Source organism: Capra hircus, chromosome 29, assembly GCF_001704415.2.
Source record: "Capra hircus breed San Clemente chromosome 29, ASM170441v1, whole genome shotgun sequence".
NCBI classification, from domain to species: Eukaryota; Metazoa; Chordata; class Mammalia; order Artiodactyla; family Bovidae; genus Capra; species Capra hircus.
In genome coordinates, this window is record NC_030836.1 from 45549896 (window position 1) to 45572162 (window position 22267).

The 22267-nt window shown below is 50.6% G+C and overlaps 1 protein-coding gene across 3 annotated transcripts in view; it reads left to right on the plus strand.

Moving 5' to 3' along the window:
• Positions 1-12982, plus strand: part of KDM2A (lysine demethylase 2A) — a 91325-nt gene extending 78343 nt beyond the window's left edge. For 2 of the 3 annotated variants that reach the window (XM_018042869.1, XM_018042868.1), the window contains exons 14-21: positions 792-1061; positions 1600-1731; positions 3247-3336; positions 5501-6213; positions 8071-8234; positions 8814-8972; positions 9540-9755; positions 10193-12978. In XM_018042869.1, coding sequence (XP_017898358.1) covers positions 792-1061; positions 1600-1731; positions 3247-3336; positions 5501-6213; positions 8071-8234; positions 8814-8972; positions 9540-9755; positions 10193-10374 — 1926 coding nt within the window. In that variant the 3' untranslated portion in view covers positions 10375-12978. Of the gene's footprint in view, positions 1-791; positions 1062-1599; positions 1732-3246; positions 3337-5500; positions 6214-8070; positions 8235-8813; positions 8973-9539; positions 9756-10192 lie in introns of all 3 variants that reach the window. The other variant, XM_013975985.2, reaches the window with a different exon arrangement.

Below are 22267 nucleotides of genomic sequence, written 5' to 3' on the forward strand. Positions count from 1 at the left end.
TAGTTAAAATAATTAGACATACATTTAAAAGGCTAGAACGTTTCTTCATTGAAGTGAGACCACACTCTCAAGGTTCCCCTTGATTTGAACTTCAGTATTGAATTGAGAAGGGATGAAAACAGCTACCCATTAGTTAATAGATTGTCACTTATGAATTTTCACGTCCCTTCAGTCAGGTGCTACATAATTCTATCCCATATTGTCTTTTGTCAAAATCAGTCATAGAATTCTGATCTTGGGAGTGAGTCTGGCAAATTAGGCCCTTCTTTGGTGTTCCAGCTACAACTTGCAGAGCTATCACATCCCAGGAACATTTAGGCAAAATATAAAGGTGTTTGTCTAAAATATGTCTTTGAAGAACCACTTCCTCCTTCCTCAGTGCTTCTGTCCCACTTGGCTTCTGCTTGGCCACATGGGGCTGCCGCAAAACAGTTTAGTCCTTTCTGGCCCTGGCTGTTGAGTGTTTTGTGTCCAAAAAGTGTTTAAGGCACAGTGGAAATTAAAGAAGTGGAAGACACACTCTTTGTTCTTAAAAAGATCACCAGCACGGTAAAATACAGCTGCTAAAATTATAAACATATACCTGAGAAATTTATTCATGCTCAGCTGTTATTGGAGTGTCTGCTATGTGCCAGAATTGTAGGGTTGAATTTAGAATAATAAAGAATAAGACTTGTTGCTCCTTCAAGTAGTTTCCTGTCTTCTTCAGGAGTGTATTCTAAGTAATAATATTCAGGATAAGGAAATACTGGAGGGCTACCTTATATGTTTGACCTGCTTTCTCTTTCCAGCTTAAATTCCCAACCCGGCCAAAGGTGCGGGTTCCTACCATCCCCATCACAAAGCCTCACACTATGAAACCAGCGCCGCGGTTAACACCTGTGCGCCCAGCCGCTGCCTCTCCCATCGTGTCTGGAGCCAGACGGAGACGAGTACGGTGTCGAAAATGCAAAGCCTGCGTGCAGGGAGAATGTGGTGTTTGTCACTACTGCAGGGACATGAAGAAGTTTGGGGGGCCTGGTCGCATGAAACAGTCCTGTGTTCTCCGGCAGTGCTTGGCAGTGAGTGATCTGCTGGGTAAAGAATATGGGGGAGGGGTGTGGTGCTGAGGGTGGGGCTGAAATATACATATAGTATAGACCCGCAGAGCTGGAAAGAAAAGGTTTTGCTGTCTTTATGGCTTTTTTCATTTTGTCCCTTTTGTCTCTGGATTTAGAAGGAAGGTATCTAATATTTAACATAATCTAATTTAATTTTTGCCTAATTTTCTAATGAGAGACTAGTGTTTGAAGGACAGATCACTGCAGTCTGTTCCCTCTTTAAGTGGATTAGAAAGGAAGGACCTGGGAGGCCAAGGATAGGCCAGGTGAAAATAAACTGTTCACTGTTGGTCTCTCCTCAGCTAGTTGACTCTTCCTATCTTTTTCCTTAGTCATTTTCATGCCAAAACCTCTTTTCTTTCCACCTGATCTCCATGCTCTCTTAAGTGTTTACTGGAGAATTGCAGGAACCAAATTGTCCACCTTCAGTTAAAGGGAAGCTGAATGATAAGGATCTAAGCCTGCTCTTTTTTCGGTTTCTGTCTTTGTCCTCTTAAAGCCCAGACTGCCTCACTCCGTCACATGTTCCCTCTGTGGAGAGGTGGATCAAAATGAGGAAACACAGGACTTTGAGAAGAAACTCATGGAATGCTGTATCTGCAACGAGATTGTTCATCCTGGCTGCCTCCAGGTGAGGAGAGGCCTAAGCGGCCCATGAGGTCTCAGCTAACAGAGTGTCTGTAAAGACTGAGTGGAGCAGAGGAGAGTGGGACATCTGTCACGAGAGGCTGCTGAGGGTCACAGAGGGGTCCACCGTCTGCTCTTGATTCAGTGTCTGTGTTCAGGTTGGGCACTGTGCTAGACCCTGAGGCTAAGCTAGTACACAGAATAGTCCTTGTTTCTGCCCTCGTGGAGCTTACAGGCTGGCCTTGGTGGGTATGTCTGGAGTCCCCAGCCATCATGGAATAGCGTAGTTTTGCATACTTCATTGTATCCGCAGGTTATTAGTTCCTGAAAGATGGTGAGAGTAATACCGTCAGCTGACATTTAGTGTGTGTTGAGTCTGTATCAGGCTCTGTGCATACCTGGGGTAGTGCACTACCCCAGGTAATAATAGGAATTCCCTGGGAATCCAGTGTCTAGAATTATGGGCTTTCACTGCTAAAGGCCCGGGTTCCATCCCTGGTTGGGAACTAAGATCCCACAAGCCACACAACACAGCTCGGCAAAAAAAAAGGTAATAAGGAGGTTTAAGCCTTAACCTCAGATATTGAGTCAACTCTTCTGTCATGGACCTTGGGCTCAGGTGTGTTCAAAGGCTCCCCAAGAGATTCTAATGTGCAGCCAGAATGGAGAAGCACAGTTGTATATGACTCCTCATTTAATCTTTAAGACAACTCTGTGAAGTTGGGTGTATCTTAGATTTTCTGTAAATCCAAAGTACATTGGTTGGTGCTGGTACTTTCTTGGTCTTTCTGAAGGTGTCAGCTATGTCATGACTGCCACCTGGCTGATAATGATTATATAAGACACTGTTAATTGTGAGAAGCAGCCCAGTTTCAGACAATTCAAATGTGAAAAAAGATGCATCTTGGATTTGATAAAATAGGGTATTATCGTCATGATGATGACAATGGTTAGTACAAAGTGTTTTCTCTGTGCCACACATTTTTCTGAGCATCTTATATAATATTTAATGCATTCAATCCTCACCATTACCAGGTAAGGTGGATATTGTTATTTATCCTCACCTAACAGTTGAGTCATAGAGACCTGGTTACTAGTCTCCAAACCAAAGCCATAACTGCGTCATAACCATTATGCCCCACACTCATGATCACACTGGCACCATTCCTGTATGTTCAGCTCCTTGTAGAGTGGCATGGGACCCTCAGGAGAATGTATGGGTCAGGGGAAGAGACTCCAGATTGTCTCAGACTCTTGGGAATCTTCTCTTGGAGTCTAAATTTGATCAGAGTGAGGGTGGCCAGTATCCCACTGGCTTAGAGTGAGGCCAAATGGCTCTTGATTTTGTTTTTTGTTTTGTTTTTTTTTCCTCCCCTATAGACCGGTGTGTTTAGGAGTGAGTAACTCTTACCAACCATATGTCTGTGTTACTGTTTGATAAACGAAACTTAAGACACAGATTGGGTTTTGTCTGTTTTTTAAATGAGACAGATTTTTAATAACCACTCTCTGCCTGTAGATGGATGGAGAGGGGTTGCTTAACGAGGAATTGCCAAATTGCTGGGAGTGTCCAAAGTGCTACCAAGAGGACAGCTCAGAAAAAGCCCAGGTAAGGGAACATTTCCAGTCTCGCACTGTGAGAGGAAAGCAAGTGTCAAGTTTGGAAATAACGTTTGCCTTTGCATGTTTTTTCTGACCCAGGAGATTATTTTTTGTTTCGTTTGTTATCTTTTTTCCCCTTTGTTTAGCTATTTTTCTTTTGAGTTGTGAATTTTCTTTTTTTGCATTATTGAGTATTGTTCCCCGGGACTCTGCAAATTCCCAGTGTTCTTTTACACCCCGGGGCCCTTGGAAAAGAGGAGCCACAGCCGAGCTGTTTGAGGAGGGAAATGAGGTGATCGTGGTCTGTGAGGAATGAAACTTGAGGGGAGGCAGCAACCTGAGTCAGCTGGTACATGGTCGTGTACTAGAGTTTCCAGTTGTGCCGGTTCACATTTTTGTTTGCTTCACCTTTGTGGCAAAAAGCCCTACCCTTGTGCCCAGTTGTGTCCTACAGAGGCAGTCCCTTTTCCGGAGGAAACCAGTGCTGTGACCTTGGCCCCAAGCTACTATGGTTGCTGGTCAGTGGCCGCCAGTAATGTCAGAGGGCCAGAAGGACTGGTCTCTCAGGCCAGGAAGACATGATCTGCTGAGGGCATGCACAGAGGCAGCCATTGGCCTCAGGCCAGTCATCACGCCCTGGCAGTCTCCTCCAGGTACCCTGTACAGGACAGTAGGGACACGTTTCCTTGTTTCTTTTTTTTTTTTTCCTATTTCTTCCCACTCAGGCACTGAGGTCATTGAACTTCTCAATCTAAATAGGTCTGATGAGAAGGATTTCTGGAGTTGACGAGTGCTAGAGTTCTCATTGGAGAAGGCAGTGGCAACCATGGATAGAGGAGCCTGGTGGGCTGCAGTCCATGGTGTTGCTAAGAGTCGGACACGACTGAGCCACTTCACTTTCACTTTTCACTTTCCTGCATTGGAGAAGGAAATGGCAACCCACTCCAGTGTTCTTGCCTGGAGAATCCCAGGGACGGGGGAGCCTGGTGGGCTGCCATCTGTGGGGTCGCACAGAGTCTGACACGACTGAAGCGACTTAGCAGCAGCAGAGTTCTCATTTCAAGTTCTTCTAACAAGCAGCAGGTTCGTCTGGTAGTAACTTTTACTTTTGTCTTCTTCACTGGTGGTGGTGGTGGTGAATGCTTGCTGTAGCAGACAGGTTGGCAGATACTGTATTTAGTGTTACCTTCTAATGCCTTATAAAAGCCAGCACCCAAAAATTGGTCATTCTCTTTCAGCCACAGTGATCTAAGAATATAAGGAGAAAAGGGAGCAGAATAGTTGCAGAGGGACATAGAACGTCTCCTTAAGGGAGTCTGAACTGCTGCTTTGATACCTAGTGGAACATGGTGGTCAGGCTTCATTGCGTCATAGCCAAGGTGGGCTCCAGGAAGGGACAGGAGACCAGAGAGCACAGGTGGCAGAGGGTGAGCTTGTGCTTTTATTGTGGGATATTGGCTTCACCAAACTCGAATTCCTCATTTTCATCCTGAGGAGATTCCTCCCGGAACAGTGCGGTTTCTCATTCTAGGCTTAATCTCTCACTTGTGGTTGGTCTCCTGGGACAGTGTGGGGTGCTGAGTAGAAGCAGCCTGGCAGGGTCGCACTCAGACCCTGTCTAGGGCTAAAAGTCAGTAGGTTTACTGCTATCAGAATCTGCATCCTAGTTCAAACGTGTATATTTAGGCTGTTTTTCTTCCAGCAGAAGCATCTCTTGGGTGAAGAGCTGAATTAGAGGCAGAATTTAAAATGGTCAGATTGCGTAGGGGTAGGAGTTGCAGCCTTAAAGGATTTCTTTACCCAGAGGATTATATTATAACCAAAAAATTGGGACAGGAGATGAGTAAAGTAGGCGTTGGAATCATGTAGCTCAAATGTGGATCCCATTCCCACTTGGACACAGACCTTTCTGTCACAGGTAGATTTCACAAGCAACCCATTTTGAGGGTTTTGCTCTATAATCAGCTGCCTTGAGCACAGATGTGAGCTCAGTTACAGTCTGGTTTGCAGGCAGTGAGGAGATGACCATCCTGCAGCACACAGAGGTCCCTCCCCCATAGAAAAGCAGCGGCCTGCCCTCCACTAGTCCCCAAGAGCAACAGAGAGGCTGATCCTGTATGTGCAGAGGGTCTTGAAGAAAGGAGGCACTGACATGACCGCCTGTTTTGCAGAAGCGGAAAATGGAAGAGAGTGACGAAGAAGCCGTGCAAGCCAAAGTCCTCCGGCCCCTGCGGAGCTGCGACGAGCCCCTCACGCCCCCACCTCACTCGCCCACCTCCATGCTGCAGCTCATCCACGACCCGGCCTCCCCCCGGGGCGTGGTGACTCGGTCCTCCCCTGGGGCCGGCCCCAGCGACCACCACAGTGCCAGCCGCGATGAGCGCTTCAAACGGCGGCAGTTGCTGCGGCTGCAGGCCACAGAGCGCACCATGGTACGGGAAAAGGAGAACAACCCCAGCGGCAAAAAGGAGCTGTCTGAAGTTGAGAAAGCCAAGATCCGGGGATCGTACCTCACTGTCACGCTGCAGAGGCCCACCAAAGAGCTCCACGGGACATCCATTGTGCCCAAGCTGCAGGCCATCACGGCCTCCTCTGCCAACCTTCGCCATTCCCCCCGTGTGCTGGTCCAGCACTGCCCAGCCCGAACCCCCCAGCGCGGGGATGAGGAGGGGCTGGGGGGAGAGGAGGAGGACGAGGAGGAGGAGGAGGAGGAAGATGACAGTGCAGAGGAGGGGGGTGCGGCCAGGCTGAATGGCCGGGGAAGTTGGGCTCAGGATGGAGACGAAAGCTGGATGCAGCGGGAGGTCTGGATGTCTGTCTTCCGCTACCTCAGCCGCAGAGAACTTTGTGAATGTATGCGAGTGTGCAAGACGTGGTATAAATGGTGAGCAGGGCTACAGGGATCAGGCACAGGGGTATGGGCGTAGGTGGCAGCTTTCCATGTGAGAACAGCATGTGTCTTGGCTCCTGGAGGCTGGTTGGGCCCTAAGGGATTGAATCTACCCAGTCTGTTTCCCGGACACGGGTCCTCTAGAAGATGTGGCCGGTTGTACCTGCAGGTGTCATCAGGGAAATCTGGCCCTTGGCCTCTTCTCCCTGCTCTGTACTTTCCTGTCTTTCCTTACTGGACTTTGAATGGATTTGTACCTTGGGGCTTGGGGGTGGGTTTGTACAGTGTGTCCTAAAACTTCGGAGTCATAATCCTTCTGCCCCCAGTTGGTTGAACGCATCATACATTTGTTACGCCAGTCACTCCTGGGGCTGGGGACACAGACGACTGCTCTTACACCCCCGCCCCGTTACGTGTCCGTCTCCCGAGAAAGGTATATGTGCTTTTCAGAAACTTTGCAGGTGCTCACAGGCTCACAGTTTTCCACAGTTCTAAATCTCATACTCTAAACCTAGACCAGAATGCCTTTCTCCAGCAAGCAAGGTTCAGTTTTGAAGCTTCCTGAGACTTAGTTGGCTTTCTTAGTGAAACCTGTTATTTCTTTTCAAGTTAAACAGTAAGACATAAGGGAGCATCCCTAGAGGTGATGAATGAAGATTTCCACTGGACATTGTTTTTCCTTAACTTCCTAAACCCTAGGATAAATCCTTTATATCTGGGTCAAATCCTGTTGCGGTAGTTTTCAAAGTGTGATGCCCAAACTAGTGTCATACCTGGGACCTTGTTAGAAACACCGGTTTTCAGGGCATATCTCAGACCTGCTGATCAGGACCTTGAGGGTGGGGCTGGGCAATCTGTTTTTAATAAATTCTCCACCAGAGGATTCTGATACACATTAAAAATTTGAAATCTAGTGCTCTTGTTTTTGCCATACAAGTTTTATGTGCCCTGGGTGAAGTTTTTTAGTCTCTAAGTGAAGACTCCATTGTTTGCAACCATAAGTTTACTTCCCAAATCTGAAGTGACATGTGATCCACCCAGATTCTCCTAATAATTTGTCTTTGTAGGGCTTAGTGATGGCTCTGTCCCTCAGTTTCTAGGCCGAGCCACGTAAAACTCCCATTATGTGCCATCTTCTCTTGCCCTGCCAGCCAGACACTGAGCCAGGCTGGGGAGCAGAGACTAAAATATTAAAGAGAAGCCACGTGTTGCAGTGCTCTTTGTGGCCTGTGGATTTGTCGCGGAAGGGCAGGCCTCTCCCTTTCTGTTCTGATGTAGACTGGCTAGAGAAAGTAAAGATAGCGCTGAGGCAGAAACCTAAGGGTGGTGGAGTACTCTCCAGACCTGATTTTAATAAAGAGCCTCTTGTGACCGGATCATGAAATGGGCTCTTTCTGGAGTTCAAGGCACAATGAGCTGGATGTGCCAGGTAGCACCACGCTGTGTCTCAAGCGGCTGGGAGAGACTTTGAGGAGAGTAGAGGGAAGCCCAGTAGCTTCCAACAGTAAGAAGTCAAGAAATTTTTTTAATGTCCCTTTGTATACACTTTGGTGGGAGCAATGCCATTTTAATGCGAATGAGGGGTTATAGTATATTGTTTTACTGTGTGTCTCTGACAGTCGCTCTGTGCTCTCAACCCAGCCAAAGTAAATTGGGGTGGACTGGTCAAGTAATCTCTATTCTCTGAGGCAAAAAATGGCAAGGTATGATCCTTATATGCATGTAGAAGCATCTAGGGAGGGTGATCTCCAAGGCTCTGCTTTTCCCAGAAGCCTCCAGCAGCCTGTGGTGAAGTTCCTCTGACAAGGGATATCAGGTCTTGACAGCTGGTTCTCTTTCCTTCTGTTACAGGTGCTGTGACAAGAGACTTTGGACAAAAATTGACTTGAGTAGGTGTAAGGCTATTGTACCCCAGGCTCTCAGTGGCATCATCAAGAGGCAGCCAGTTAGCCTTGACCTCAGTTGGACCAATATCTCCAAAAAACAGCTGACATGGCTCGTCAATAGGCTGCCAGGTGAGCAGCCCCACGCTGTCCTTCCAGGGGCCCAGGGCTGGCGAGGAAAGCTGCATTATTGGCAGCGCTATTTAGAATTTCTTTCGGGCAATTTAGGGCAGCAGTCTGTGCTATCACTGCCTTTCTGCTTGGCAAGAGACCTGGCCAGTCCCACCTTAACTGCCAGTCCCCAAGGTGCCACTGTGGGCTGGCAGGCCAGTCGCTGAGGAAGATGGAGAGAGAGGGGTCAGGTGCTGCCGCCAGCTCTACAGGTATTCTTGGTATAGTCCCTGAAGAGAGAATTTGAGTAAGATGTCACCTTGATTAGCCCCTTGTAAGGATTCCCTTACGCACTTTGAGGTCTTAGAAGTCACACATACTTGTTACTCTGCTGTAAACCGAGCAAGCCATTTTACCACCAGAGTTAGGTGTATAGGAGGGCATAGAAGTTTTTGAGCAGGATTACTAGAATAAGTTTAGGATATGGTCCCTCCCTCCGTTAGACTGGGGATCTGTTTACCTTGGTAAGATCAGCTGGTAGCTGAGGCTTTGGATGGCTGGTAGAGTGTTTTATTGCATGTCTATCTCCTTCCATTGCAGGACTGAAAGACCTCCTCCTAGCAGGCTGCTCCTGGTCTGCAGTCTCTGCCCTCAGCACCTCCAGCTGCCCCCTTCTCAGGACCCTTGATCTTCGGTGGGCAGTAGGAATCAAGGACCCTCAAATTCGGGACTTGCTGACTCCACCAGCGGATAAACCGGGTATGCTCTAGGCCTGATTTCCCTGTGCTCCTTTCAGCATTCCCAGAAGCTCAGGTAGTCCCAGAAATAACACTGTTAAAAAGTAGAAAAGTGGAAGTTGAAAACAGGACGATGGACTATGTACAAGCACAGTTAACTATTTACAGATAACTACCTACAAAGGAAGGAGTGAGTCCATTTTGTGGGTCAGTGGAGGTTGGGGGTTAGAGAGTATAAGCCTGAGGAAGTCTGGGAAGGCTTCATGGTTGAGGTGGAACGTTGAAGGCTGTTTCCCTGATGGTTTAGAAAAGTGTGGGGGAGTGGGAAGGAGAGGAGCATTCCACACATACCCTTTTGCTGTGTGAGTGAGGCACAATCCAGCAGCTGAGAAGAAAGAAAACGTGTCTGGTTTCCTGGAAACGGCCCCCACACACTGCTCGCTCCCTGCAGGCAGGGCTGGGTGTGGGCAGTTCTGCTTGTTAACCCCTGCACAGCCCGGCCAGCAAGTATCCATGACTGAGGCTGCCTGCAGCTTGAGCTGAACTAGAATTAAGAGTCTAGATCTAGGTCCTTCTCTTGCCTTTGCAGGCCAGGACAATCGCAGCAAGCTCCGGAACATGACCGACTTCCGGCTGGCGGGCCTTGACATCACAGATGCCACGCTTCGTCTCATCATTCGCCACATGCCCCTCCTGTCTCGACTCGACCTCAGTCACTGCAGCCACCTGACAGACCAGTCCTCCAATCTACTCACCGCTGTTGGGTCTTCCACTCGTTACTCCCTCACAGAGCTCAACATGGCAGGTATGGCACTGTTTTGTGACAGATGGTGCCTCTGCCCCTTGGAAGCCCAGCCCTTCTTGGAGTTTGACCAGTAGAACAGAAAGAACATGGGCTGTTGACTAAACCGTGTTAATTCTTTTCCTCACATGTGGACAAGACATGGAACTCCATTCCTTTTGTAACTGGCGGGGACCAAGGCCTTGAGCAGTTGTCAGGGCCCTGAGGATACAGGCAGCACCCAGCTGCAGGTCGGGCGGCTTTGCAGTGCAGGGAGTAGGTGGCAGGGGCCTTCCGGGGCTGCCGTGCTGATAGCACATCCAGGCTCTGAGCCCGGTGGTTAAGGGGAAGAGAGGGACTTCTGTTTAGCCTTTTGAGGAAAGCTGGGAAATTGAGCGTCAGAAGCAGGCTCCTTTGAGTGTATGTACGCAGTGTTGTCCTTGTGGTCACTTTCCCCACAGGTTGCAATAAACTGACAGACCAGACCCTGATCTACCTACGGCGCATCGCCAACGTCACCTTGATCGACCTTCGAGGATGCAAGCAGATCACTCGGAAAGCCTGCGAGCACTTCATCTCAGACCTGTCCATCAACAGTCTCTACTGCCTGTCTGACGAGAAGCTGATACAGAAGATCAGCTAAGACACACCCAGCCCAGACTGAATAGGAAACCGATCTTCCCCTGACTCCCCAGCCAGGAGAGCCTCTCTTCCTGCCCCTGCACGGGCTCCGAGGCCAGCGTCACACTCCCTCTCTGCTCTCCTGTCCCTTGAGCCCTTCCCTTACAGTCAGGGCAGAGAAGGGGGTGGACCCCAGGCTTAGCGGCCTGTTCCTCTCCCTCCTGAGGAGAAGGGAGTAGCAAATTGACCCAAGGGGAAAGCGCAGGCTGTGTGCTGCCACAGTGCCTGCTCGCTTGCTCGCCCGCCCACCCGCCCACTCATTCGTCGGCCAGGAGGCCGGGTTCTCACTTTGGGGTGTCTGCAGCCGTCACCTGCACTGGGCCCTGGGGCCCTCCTCCCCATCCATGGTCCCCAGCAGCGCCTGGTTCTGAGCAAACTCCCAGGGAAGAAAGCAGCCCTGTCTCCGTGGCCAGGTTCTCGTCGTGGTGTCCAGTGCGTGTCTCTCCTCCGTCACACTCTCCCGGCTTACACAGGAGGGGCCAGCGGCCCCAGGAAGGCCAGACCCATGCAGATCACACTGGTGCTGTTGAGGTGTCCACACCTCTTGTCCGTGTCTGTGCTCTCCCTCCTCTCCTTGTAGCTTGATCCTGTCTGATGCTCATGGTAGTTCGCAGAATGAGGTTCCCCCACCCCAGACTTTCCTGCTAGTTTCTATGAAGTCCTTGTTGCACTTACTGGGGTTGAGGCTCTTCAGAGGAGCTGGAACTGTCTACCCCAGGGACACCCGATTTTACTGCTTCCCAGGCAGATCCTGAGACAGGCACCATCTCCCCATCCCTTTCCTCTTTGGCCTGCCCTGCCCTTTTTCACACTTTCCTTATTTCCGCCTGAATAGGGCTTTCCCAGGATGTCTATTCTCAGAGGGAGCAGCCTGTCTCCCCCAGCCGGGGGGGTCAGAGAACTAGGCCAAGTCCCCACCTGCCCCCGGCAGGCTCCAGGCCTCGGGTCCTGTAGCCATCCGAGCCCACGCCTGTGTCTAGCTTCAACGGCTCACTGATCCGGCGCCTTCGGAGGGGTGGGGAGTCCTGCTTAGAAGCCAGTCACCTGCCCTCTGCCTGCAGCCATGGAAGGGGGTGTGCATGTGCCTCTGTGTGTGTGGCTGAGTGTATTAAGCGTGTGTGTGGAGGGAAGGAGGGGAGCCTGGCATCTCCCTCTCCACTGCCCTGTGTCGAGCCCCATCAGCTGCCCCCTCTTACGTTGCATTGAACGGCCTGTCCAAAGATCCTCTCTATAGGGCAGCAGAGAGCTTTTTGCACTTTAAAAAAAAAATGGAACGAAAGGTCGGGATTTCTTTTGGGTCAATATTTAAGTGTGTGAGGAGATGCTCAGTAGCAGCAGCCTGTGGCAAGAGCTGATAAACAATAGACGCGGGTTTGCACGCCGCTCCCCATCTGAAAGGAAGGCAATAGCACAACCTTGCCCCACCATCTGGAACCCAGCCCGTCCCCTCCCAGCCCCTTTCCTGCAGCCCAGCCTCAGGCTCTCCTCCTCCTGAAGCCCTGTGGGGGAAGGGAAGGAGCCCAGGCACCAGGGGTCTGAAGTGTGAGCCGCCCCAAGGAGAGACGCCATGTGCCCCCTTGCCACTTCCAAAGCAATAGAGGCAGAGGGGCTCCCTCTTTGCCACCTAGCCCAGCTTTGACCCTGGCGTTGACTGGCCTCCTGGGAGAAAATTGGGTCTTGGGAGGGGGTGGCGTTGTGTCGGTTTCTTCCAATCTGCTGATTCTCTTGCTGCACCTTAGAGCAGCAGTCTGCTGCCTGACCCTCTGCCCCTTCCATGGTCTCCAGGCCCCAGCCACCTGGGGCTGAAGCCTTGAGGAAATGCCAGTGACCTATTCCAGAGTGCCTCAGTTAGGGGAACTTCTCTGTCAAGAACCCTGGGTATTGAGCAAAAACCTTATTAATGTTATTGTTAATGACCTATAATTGGAAGCTTCCTGCCTTTTTTCGGTTGCTCCTGTGGAAAATACTGAAAAGATGACTTTGTTTTGCTTTCTTGTCTTTTTATAAAAGGGGAGGTGGAGAGACCCCCTCAGAGCAGGGATTGTTCCGGGAGAGTGCCTCTGACTTTGGGACATCTCACCCACAGAGATTTCCAAGCTGACGGTTTGTTTTGGGCTTTGGCTTTTATTTTTGTTGTTTTGCGTTTGGAAAAATAAGCATTTTTACCGCGCACGTGAGTTGGTCAGAGGAAAAGGAAGCCCAGGAGTGGCAGCCAGTGGATCTGGGCCCTTGCTGTGCTTCCCTTTCTCTGGGACTGTGAGGGAGAAAATGGTTTTTAGAGGTGAGGGTTGGTCCATGTGGAGGACAGAAATGTCTCTCTCTGGGGACAGAGGAACCCGGGAGTTCCACCACATTTCCTGCCATCTGGTCGTAGACACAGCCTTGCCAGGAGAGCCTGCCCTCCGCAGACCACAGGACCAGACACCCTGCCTCCATCTTTCCAAGCACCGGGGCGAAAAACCACAAAGGAAAGGAAGAAAATTTATATATATATATAATATAAAATCACTTGGTGATTAAAAAAAAATAACTGCTCCATAAATAAAACTCCTAAAGTCACTATGTTTAAAGGGTTTGGTTGTGTTTTTGTTTTCCGAGAAATATTGTAAATATATATTTTTTTCTTGCTGGTTTAGAGTCAATCTCCAATGTTGTGCTAAAAAAAAATTAAATGTAAGCATTAAGAGGACAAGTCACGCTATCTCAGTTGACACATTGGGGTTATTCGGGGCCAGGGAAAGGAGGGAAGCTAGGTGGACTTTTGTTTTCTAAACGTTCTCCATGATTGGTTTTACAAAGAGCAAGGACATCTTTCCTCTGACATGTGGGAATGGGAGATATTTGTGTAATAAAAATTTTTAAAAGACAAAAAAAGAAATAGCCTCCAGTGGGAAATATTTTTATTTGTTTTTTTTTTTTTTTTTTAAATAAAAAGGCTTTCAAAACCAAAACAAAAATACCAAAAACTTTTCTGCCTTGGTGTGTGTGTGCGCGCGTGCATGAGAAAGAGGAAGTCTGAAGGTGATGCAGCCTCCCACCCCTGAGGCCCGCAGTTCCTCCCCCATCCCTGAGTGGCAGCGAAAGTGCTGTGTGCCTCTGTGACTTACTTTGCCTTTTTTTAATGTCCGAAGGCAGCACTTGCTTAAATTTTACAGCATCAAAGGGAACTTTTTAATAGATGTGGAAATTTAGGCATAAGATTACCTGACCCCGACTCCTCCCCACAAGGCAGTGCCTGGAGAGGTGCTGCTGAGTCCTTGGGGAGAGCTGGAAGGACTCTGGTGCTCCCCTATGCACGGGCCTGGGGATTTCTGTTTTGGCCATCCCTGGAGAGCCAGTAGCTAAGGCCACGGCCAACCTCCACGCACTGCAGCTACAGAACAGGCCTCTCAAGGACAGTGCCTCCTCGAGGCCACCAAGCAAGGTCTGTGTCCGGCTCCATCAGCATTTGTCCCACTGGGTCCTGCCTGTTGAGTACAAGCTCCAACCTTTAGACGAGTGTCCTGCATGCTGCCCGCTGTTGACCTCAGACCTGACCGTGCCATCTCAGGGGAGCTGAGATGACACCCAGGAGGTCCTGAGAAGACTCGCATCTCTCCCTTCAGGGGATCTGGGGGGCCCCTGCCCATTCTCCTCGCCGAGCTGTTAAGGACCATCTCCAATTCTGCACATTCTGGAAGAGGGATCCTGGACAGTCAGCCAATTCCAAGTTCATTTCCTGAGGATGGCTGCGATTGTGGCCATGTTTGACGTTGCCAAGGAAGGCAGACTGTCCTGTTTTGCCTTCTAAACATCACAGAAACCCATCTACCTCTTGATAACTTCATGCCTGCCACCCTAGTTGAAGCTACCATTTTCCAGAACCTTGACTCCAGCCCGAGCCCTGAGACTAAGCCTGCAGTCCAACCCCCATCTGCCTTGTTGGCAGCCAGAACATTTCTCTTAGATTTGACTACTTCTCTACTTAAAACCCATTGGTGTGTTTGTCTCAGGATAAGTTCTCAAGCTCCCTCATCATTTACCCCCTCCTCTCCGGGCTTCCCTGGTGGCTCAGTGGTAAAGAATCCACCTGCCAGTGCAGCGGACATGGGTTCAATCCCTAGGTCAAGAAGATTCCCCTGAAGAAGGAAATGCAACCCACTCCAGTCTTCCTGTCTGAGAAATCCCATGGATAGAGGAGCCTGGCAGGCTACAGTCCATGGAGTTTCAAAAGAGTCGGGACATAACTTGGCAGCTAAACAACTCCTCTTCACCCTTGTAACTCACTCCACTATCTCTGGGCCTTCTGCTGGTACACCTTCCGTATACCTTCTGTATACAGGAATCTTAAGCTGTCATGTGTATCTTTCCAGGGTCATGTGCCACTGATCTCTGCATCACTAACCACCATCTGGCACCAGGCTGGCCGTAGGTGCTTCCAGAGGCCTTGAACAGGCACCTCTGTAGCCCCCAGGGTCACTGCATTCAGGGCGTGTCACCCTCAGCACAGCTATGAAAACCTATCCTCCTTCACCACCTCTTCCAGAAGCCCTTCCTGTTTCTCCTCCAATCAGAAGGGATTAACCTGGACATTATACCTTTCACAGGCAACAAAATAATAAAAACAGCGGGCATCTACTGAGCCTTCTATGTGTTGACCCAGACTGTTTAAGTATCTACACATGGTAACTCCTAATCTTTACAGCAACCCTATTTTTTTTTTTTTTTTGAAGTATAGTTGATTTAGAATGTTGTGTTAATTTCTGGTATACAGCAAAGTGATTCAGTTATACACATATATATAAATATTCTTTTTCATATTCTTTTCCATTATGGTTTATTACAGGATATTGAGTATAGTTCCCTGTGCTATACAGTGGCACAGGCTATATTTACTATATAGTTAGTAGTTTTTACCTGCTAATCCCAAACTCCTAATTTATCCCTTCCCTAGACCCTTTCATGACTCAACGGACATGAGTCTGAGCAAACTCCAGGAGATGTTGAAGGACAGGGAAGCCTGGGCGTGCTTAGTCTATGGAGTCAAAGAGTCGGGCATGACTGAGCAACTGAACAACAACCCCCTTTCCCCTTCGATAACCACAACTGAACAACAGTTTGTTTCCTAGGTCTTAAGAGTCTGTTTCTGTTTCATAAATAAGTTCACTTGTCACATTGCCTTGATTTAGGCTGTGCTATGCAGCTTGCGAGATCTTAGTTTCTTGACTAGGGATTGAACCTGGAATCATGGCAGTGAAAGCATCCCATTGTGACCATTGGATCACCGGGGAAGTCCCCTGTGCCATCTTTTCGATTCCATATATAAATGATATCGCATGGTATTTGTCTTTTTCCTGACTTCATTTACTGTGATAATCTCTAGGTTCATCCATGTTGCCGCAACTGGCATTATTTCATTCTTTTTTATGGCTGAGTAATATCCCATTGTATATGTGCACCACATTCTTACCCATTCATCTGTCAATGGACATTTACTTTGGTTCCATGTCTTGGCTACTGTAAATGCATAGCAACTCTGCTGTTGTTATCTTGTTTTTGTTTTTTTTGGCTGTGCTGGGTCTTCGTTGCTGCATGGACTTTTTCTCTAGTTGCAGAGAGCAGGGTCTACTCTCTAGTTGCGATGTGCAGGCTTCTCATTGTGAGGTTTCTCTTGTGGAGTACCTGGGCTCCACAGCACAGGCTCGATACTTGGGGCACTCAAGCTTAGTCGCTTCACAGCATGTGCGATCCGGATCAGGGATCAACCCTGTTTCCTGCATTAGCGGGTGGATTCTTTACCACTGAACCACCAGGGAAGCCCTACCCTCATTTTAAAGATGAAAAACTTGAGTTATGGACATTGGCCTGGAGTGTCTTGGCTAGTAAAACCTATCCGCCTCACTTCCTAGCCTCTGTGTACAAGCAATGGCATTTCACACTCAAACTCCACCCAAGGAAGGGAGTGGGTAGGTGTCTTCGCTCTACAGATAACAGAGCCCAGGCTCAGAGAGAGGAAGTGAAGGCAGAGCTGGGAGATACATGAACACTGGGCCAAGGACTCCGGAACTTGGGCCTTCCCCCCTCCCGCCCCCGTCTCTCATGCCTCCTGAGCAACCAGGCTGAGTGTGTGCCCACAGCCCTTCCCATGGCACTTTGGACTCCTTGAGGGTGGGGCTAGACCTAGCTAGCTTGGCTTCCCCTCCATCTGCTCCAGGAGTGGAGGGATAAGGAAATTTACTGAGCACAGTGAAAGGTGGATTTATAGGAAAGGGAAGCAGGACCAATTGCATGGGTGAGTGATCCATGCAGTCACATGGGGCCCTGCCCTCAGATGGGTCCCACACTTAGTTTAATGTGCTGTTGTCATCATCTTGAAGTTCTTTCTTTTTTTTAGTTTGGCTGTACTGGTCTTAGTAGCTGCACTCAGGATCTTCGATCTTTGTTGCAACATGTGAGATCTCTTTTAGTTGTCCCATGTCAACTCTTTCTTAGTTGCCACATTTGGGATCTAGTTCCTGGACCAGGGATCGAACCTGGGCCTCCTGCATTGGGAGCACGAAGTCTTAGCCGTTGGGCCACCAAGGAAGTCCCCTGAAATTCTTAATTTTTGAAAAAGGGGCTGTACGCTTTATTTGCAGTGGACCCCACAAATGAGGTAGCTAGACCTGGGGAGAAGGCCAATTCCAGCTCCTCCAGCCCTCCCAGGTCAGCTCTGTGCTAAGTGCCATTCGGGTGGCCAGCAGCAGAGCAGGCCTGGCACTTGCTGCGGAGAGTCACCCTACCTCCCCCGCTTCCAGAGGCCCAGACCAGAAAGGAACCCTCAGCGCTGACACCAGTGTGTAGGTAGGAGACAGTGAGAGCAGACACCCAAGGTCCGGGAGCACCTAGAGTTGCCCTCAGCTCAGCCTGCTGTCTCCTAAACCTGCCCCACGTCGGAGAGCCACAGCGGGCAGAAAGCCCAGCTGTTGTGCCCTCAGACTGCGCCATGGCAGTGCCAGGAGGGCAAGACAGGTAGAGAGGCAGAGAGACCCAGACCCAGAGAGAAACACCCTGAAAGACCCAGAAAAGGGAAGGCAGAGAAAGAGGCAAAGAAGCTGGGAGGGGAGAAGAGAAATGAAAGGAGAGAAAGACCATGGAGGACGCTGAGAGGGAGACACACAAGTGGGGTCCAAGGTCCTCAGGATGTGTAATAGTGACCGTTCAGGAAGACATCTCCCTCAGCCCAACGCTGCACACACATCTTCATTTACCCTCAAAACAATTCAGTGAGGCCAGGCTGGGGTACAGAAGAGAAAGGCAGGGCTCAGAGAGGTCAAGTAACTTGATCTAAAGCACCCAGCGAGCGGCTTTTCCACACCCATCCTCCCTCTCCCTGACACGGCAAGTACCAGAGGCTACAGTGGGACCGGCGGGGGCTCCAAGACCTTGACTGAGACGCTCAAAGGTCAAGGCACAAACAAGCGGTAAGAGCTCAGCACGGGTCAGCCTGAGTCGCGGAAGACGAGGCGCATGCGCATTGGGAAGGCTCCAAGAGGGTCCTGTGAAAGGGGCGGGGATGGGCGGAGCCTTGGAGGGGCGGAGCCTAGGCGGGGGCCGGACCCAGAGGCGGGGCCACGTCTCGCTGAGGCTCAAAGGGGGAAAAGGGAGACTGCGGCCCCGGGCGGCGCTGAGACTTGCGACGTTCTGGAAGGTTCCAGGGAGAGGCGCTGCTCCCGGGAGATGGGTCGGGCGCAGCAGCGGCCTGGAAGCCTGGCACAGAGTTGTGGGCTATCAAAGGCCCTTGGACTGTGCAGGAAGGAGCACAAGGCCTGTGTCCTTGGCGGAAGTGCCAGTCCTCAGGTTTTCCCCGACTTCACCCGAGCAGGCTCCCAGCCCTAACCATAACTTGTCACTTGCCTCATAAGGATGTTTCGAGTATTAAATGAGATCATCTGAGTTCTAGGAACAGTGGCCTGCACATGGAGAGAACCCAGGAAGCGTCAGTGTTTATTATTATGTATGGTTTGCCCATAGATTCGCCCTCTCTCCTATGGTGGATGCCCAAGGCCAAGTACCAGGGCCTGGCATGTAGTAGGACCTCAGGTACACTGTTGGACGAGTGAGTGAGTAAACGAGGTGAAGTCCCAGCGTCCCACCCAGAGCCTGGCACCATGTGGGCCCGGGACATCAGGGAGGTGGCTGCCCACATTAAGCAGGAGTTTCTCCCAGTCAGTCTGCTCTCCCCCGGTGAGCTGTATGGATTGGGACACCCTCAAGTTCATCCTCCTGGCTCTTCAAAGCCCAGGATGGAGACAGAGGTGAAGCCCCAGCAAGAGGAAATCTGTGCTCCTGGGCCTTGGCACATGCCAGTCCTCACCCCCGACCTCACTCCTGCTCATGTGCAGACAATGTCAAGTTCAAGACCTTCGCCAACTCTTCCTCTCTTTTCCTGACCCTGCCACCTCCTCACATATCCTCTTGCCAGGTTCATTGGAGGGGGCCTTCTTCCTCACCAGACCTGAGTTCTGTTTCTGTGGCCCTAACTTGGCATCCAGTGTGAGGAATGCAGCAGTGACCACACCAAACAGGGGCACCAAGGAGAGCCCTCCGAACAGGAACCTTTCCACCCATGGGATGCAGGGTGAGCAGGAATCTGCCTTATGGGAAGGAAGTGAAAGGGAAGTCATTCCAGGCAAGAGGAATTAGAAGGTCAGCACCCCAGAGGTAGAAATGAACTTGGCTAGTTGTAGTGAAGAAGGAAGATCAGAGAGACTGGAGACTAAAGGGCACAGGGAGGGGCAGGAGGATTGAGTTAGAGCGATGGGCAGGGGCCAGACCGCAAGTCTCATGGGCCACAGGGGTGGTCATTGGAGATGGGGTTACATTTCAGCCTGTGAAGACTCTGTAAAAGACTCTGGCTAGAGGAGCGGCAGGGTGGAGGCTGGTGCAGGCATCAATGCCAGGCAGGAGGTGATGGGACTCAGATCTGGTTTACCAGGGCACAGTGGAAGGATTTGGGATGTATCAATACCTTGGTGGTGGAGAAGACTCTTGAGAGTCCCTTGGACAGCAAGAAGATCAAACCAGTCAATCCTAAAGGAGATCAACCCTGAGTATTCATTGCAAGGACCGATGCTGAAGCTGGAGCTCCAATACTTTGGCCACCTGATGGGAAGAGCTGATTCACTGAAAAAAGACCCTGATGCTGGGAAAGACTGAAGGCAGGAGGAGATGGGAGCAACAGAGGACTAGATGGTTGGATGGCATCACCAACTCAAAGGACATGAGTCTGAGCAAACTCTGGGAGATAGAGAAGGACAGGGGAGCCTGGCGTGCTGCAGTCCATGGAGTCACAAAGAGTCAGACACAACTCAGCAACTGAACAACAACAATACTTTGGAGACAGACCCACCAGTAGTCAACGGAACAAGCTGGATGACAGCCAGGAGAGGGGGCACAGGAGCAGGTGAGGGAAGAGAGGAATGGAGGATGACTCCTGGGTTTTTGAAAAGTGAAGGAGCTACGGCTGAGAAGGGGAGGCGGGAGAGGAGCAGGTTGGACTGGGCAGGGTGGTGGGAGTGAGAGCTCAGCGTGGGGCATGTTAAGTTTGCAACACACATTAGTCATCCAGGGGAGATGCCAGGTATGGCTGTATCTGCAGGCCTGCCAGCTGGGTGGAGATGGGATTCCACTCCTCCTTCACTCCCAGCACCTTAGCCAGAGGCTGGCACCGTCTAGGCACCAGACAAAGGCCGGTTGAGAAAGACTGAAGCCAGCCTGAAAACCCAAGTTGACAATCGACCTCCCCTCAACCACCAGAGGGCAGCACCATCCAAAACACAGCCTCCCCAGGCCAAGACTTCCAGGAGCTGCTTTCCAGGGTCCCAGGAATCAGTGAGGAGAGGTCCCTGGCGGCTCTCTCTCTCAATCCTGGCTTCAGCCCTGCCTGGGTTGCAGGTTGGGCAGTGGGTGGGAAGGGCTTTCTGGGTTTGCAGGTAGTGTGGAGGAGGTTGGGGCTCCTCTGGGAGCAGGATGGGGGGCTTTTCAGAATTCACAGGGACTCTGGCCTAATGAGTTCACTGGACAGAAGTTTTAGAACAGGAGCTGTTTCAGAAACCCCAGGCCAGTGAGTGACTGTAGTTAGGGTGCTGAAGAGATTCAGAGAGGCAGGAGGAAAGGAAGTCGGAGGCCTTCTGTCACATCCTCCTATTACTCTGGCCATCTTCTACCCCAGACACCATGTGCCACCTTGGACTGTGGGGCTCCTTCACTCAGTCACTCATTCACCCATCAAATGCTGACTATATCTTTCTGTGTCAGGTCTCATTGTGGGCTCTGGGGGGCAAGAAGTAAACTGGGAGCACTGGTTTCAGTGAGAGGAGGTGTGAACGTCAGGAGGCATTTTCCAGTGGATGCAAACATTGAATAAAGCTTCATGGACTGATTCATTGGACCTGAGTGTTGAGCAAGCTCCGAGAGACGTTGAAGGACAGGGAAGCCTTGCGTGCTGCAGTCCATGGGGTCACAAAGAGTTGGACATGACTGAGCAACTGAACAACAATATACACACACATCCCACCCCTCCCCGTCAAAAACTTGAAATGACGTGCTTCTTGCAATTGATGATGTTTTCAAATCAAGGAAGCAGGTACTAAGTGCAGAAGTGGAGATGTACACAATTGGGAGCAAGGGGATTGGGGAGGATGGTCTGGAGTAGGTGGGTCTTAAAGGGTGAGCGGAGTTAGCCAGGGAAGAGGAGATGCAGAGGGCTTCGAGACAGAGGGAAGGACAAAGGCACAGGGGTAAAAGCTGATGGATCGGCTGATGGTGGGGTCTACCTCGGGCTTAGGGGATGATGGCAACCCCGGCCTGAGAGGGGAGCAGGACTCAGTCATCCAAGACTTTGACTTGCAGGTTAAGGAACTTGCTCACATGATTTGCTTTCGGCAGAGTGGGGTGGGGGCCTGGAGCCCGCTCTCTGAATTCCCCACTCCCAGCATCCCCAGAAGCCCTGCTTCTCAGTGCTAAGTAGACAGTAAATCTATCAGATCAAGATTTGAAGGAGGCACCTCTGGTCAGGGCCTGTATTAGGGCAGGAGCCCTGGGGATCCTCAGAAGCAGACAGGTTTAAGAAAATTCTCAGGAGGCCAGATGAGAGGGGATGGTGATAGATTAGGGCATGGGGAGACAGAGGAGCCGAGGGTGATGTCTGGAGTTCTGGCTTGAGTGTCTGGGTGGATGGTGGTGTCACCCACTGAGAAGGGGAGCTCACCATCCTGACTGATGCCCTCTGGTTCCAGGCTCTGCCAAGGCTGATCTCAAAAGATAGCCTGAGAAGTGCCTATGACAAAGGTGGTGGAGAATCCTAGGCTTTGCAAAAAGGTCCTGGTTACTGATCCACAAACTGGCACGAGGCTTTGGCTCCATGGGCCCAGGCCTGGGAGGGAATCTTGTCACCTTGGAAAACACAGAGATGCTCTTAAGAGCAGCACACTGAGATAAGGGTGCTGCTTTGTGATACATGGATCCCCTCCACCTCCACCATGCAATCTCATCAGAGTAAATTTCCCTTGCCAGGCAGTCCAGTGACCCCCATGACCAGCTCCCCTCCCCTCAAGGCTGAGAGAAGTTGGATCCCGCTTTGTGGAATCATGATTCTGAGCTAGGGAGGGGGTTTTTGGTGCACAGTCCTCAGTCCTGAGTGGGAGTCCTGGACTGGGTCTGGAGCAGGAGTGAGGATTGGGACTGGGGTAAGTCTGGAGTCTGATGCCAGTCATCAGGTCCCAGGTCCATGACAACCCATTAAGGGCTCTAGGTCCAGTTTGAGTCATGGTTGGATGTCTTGGTCCTAGGTCCATGTCCCAAATTTTTGGGTCCAGAACCCTGGTCTGGTCCAA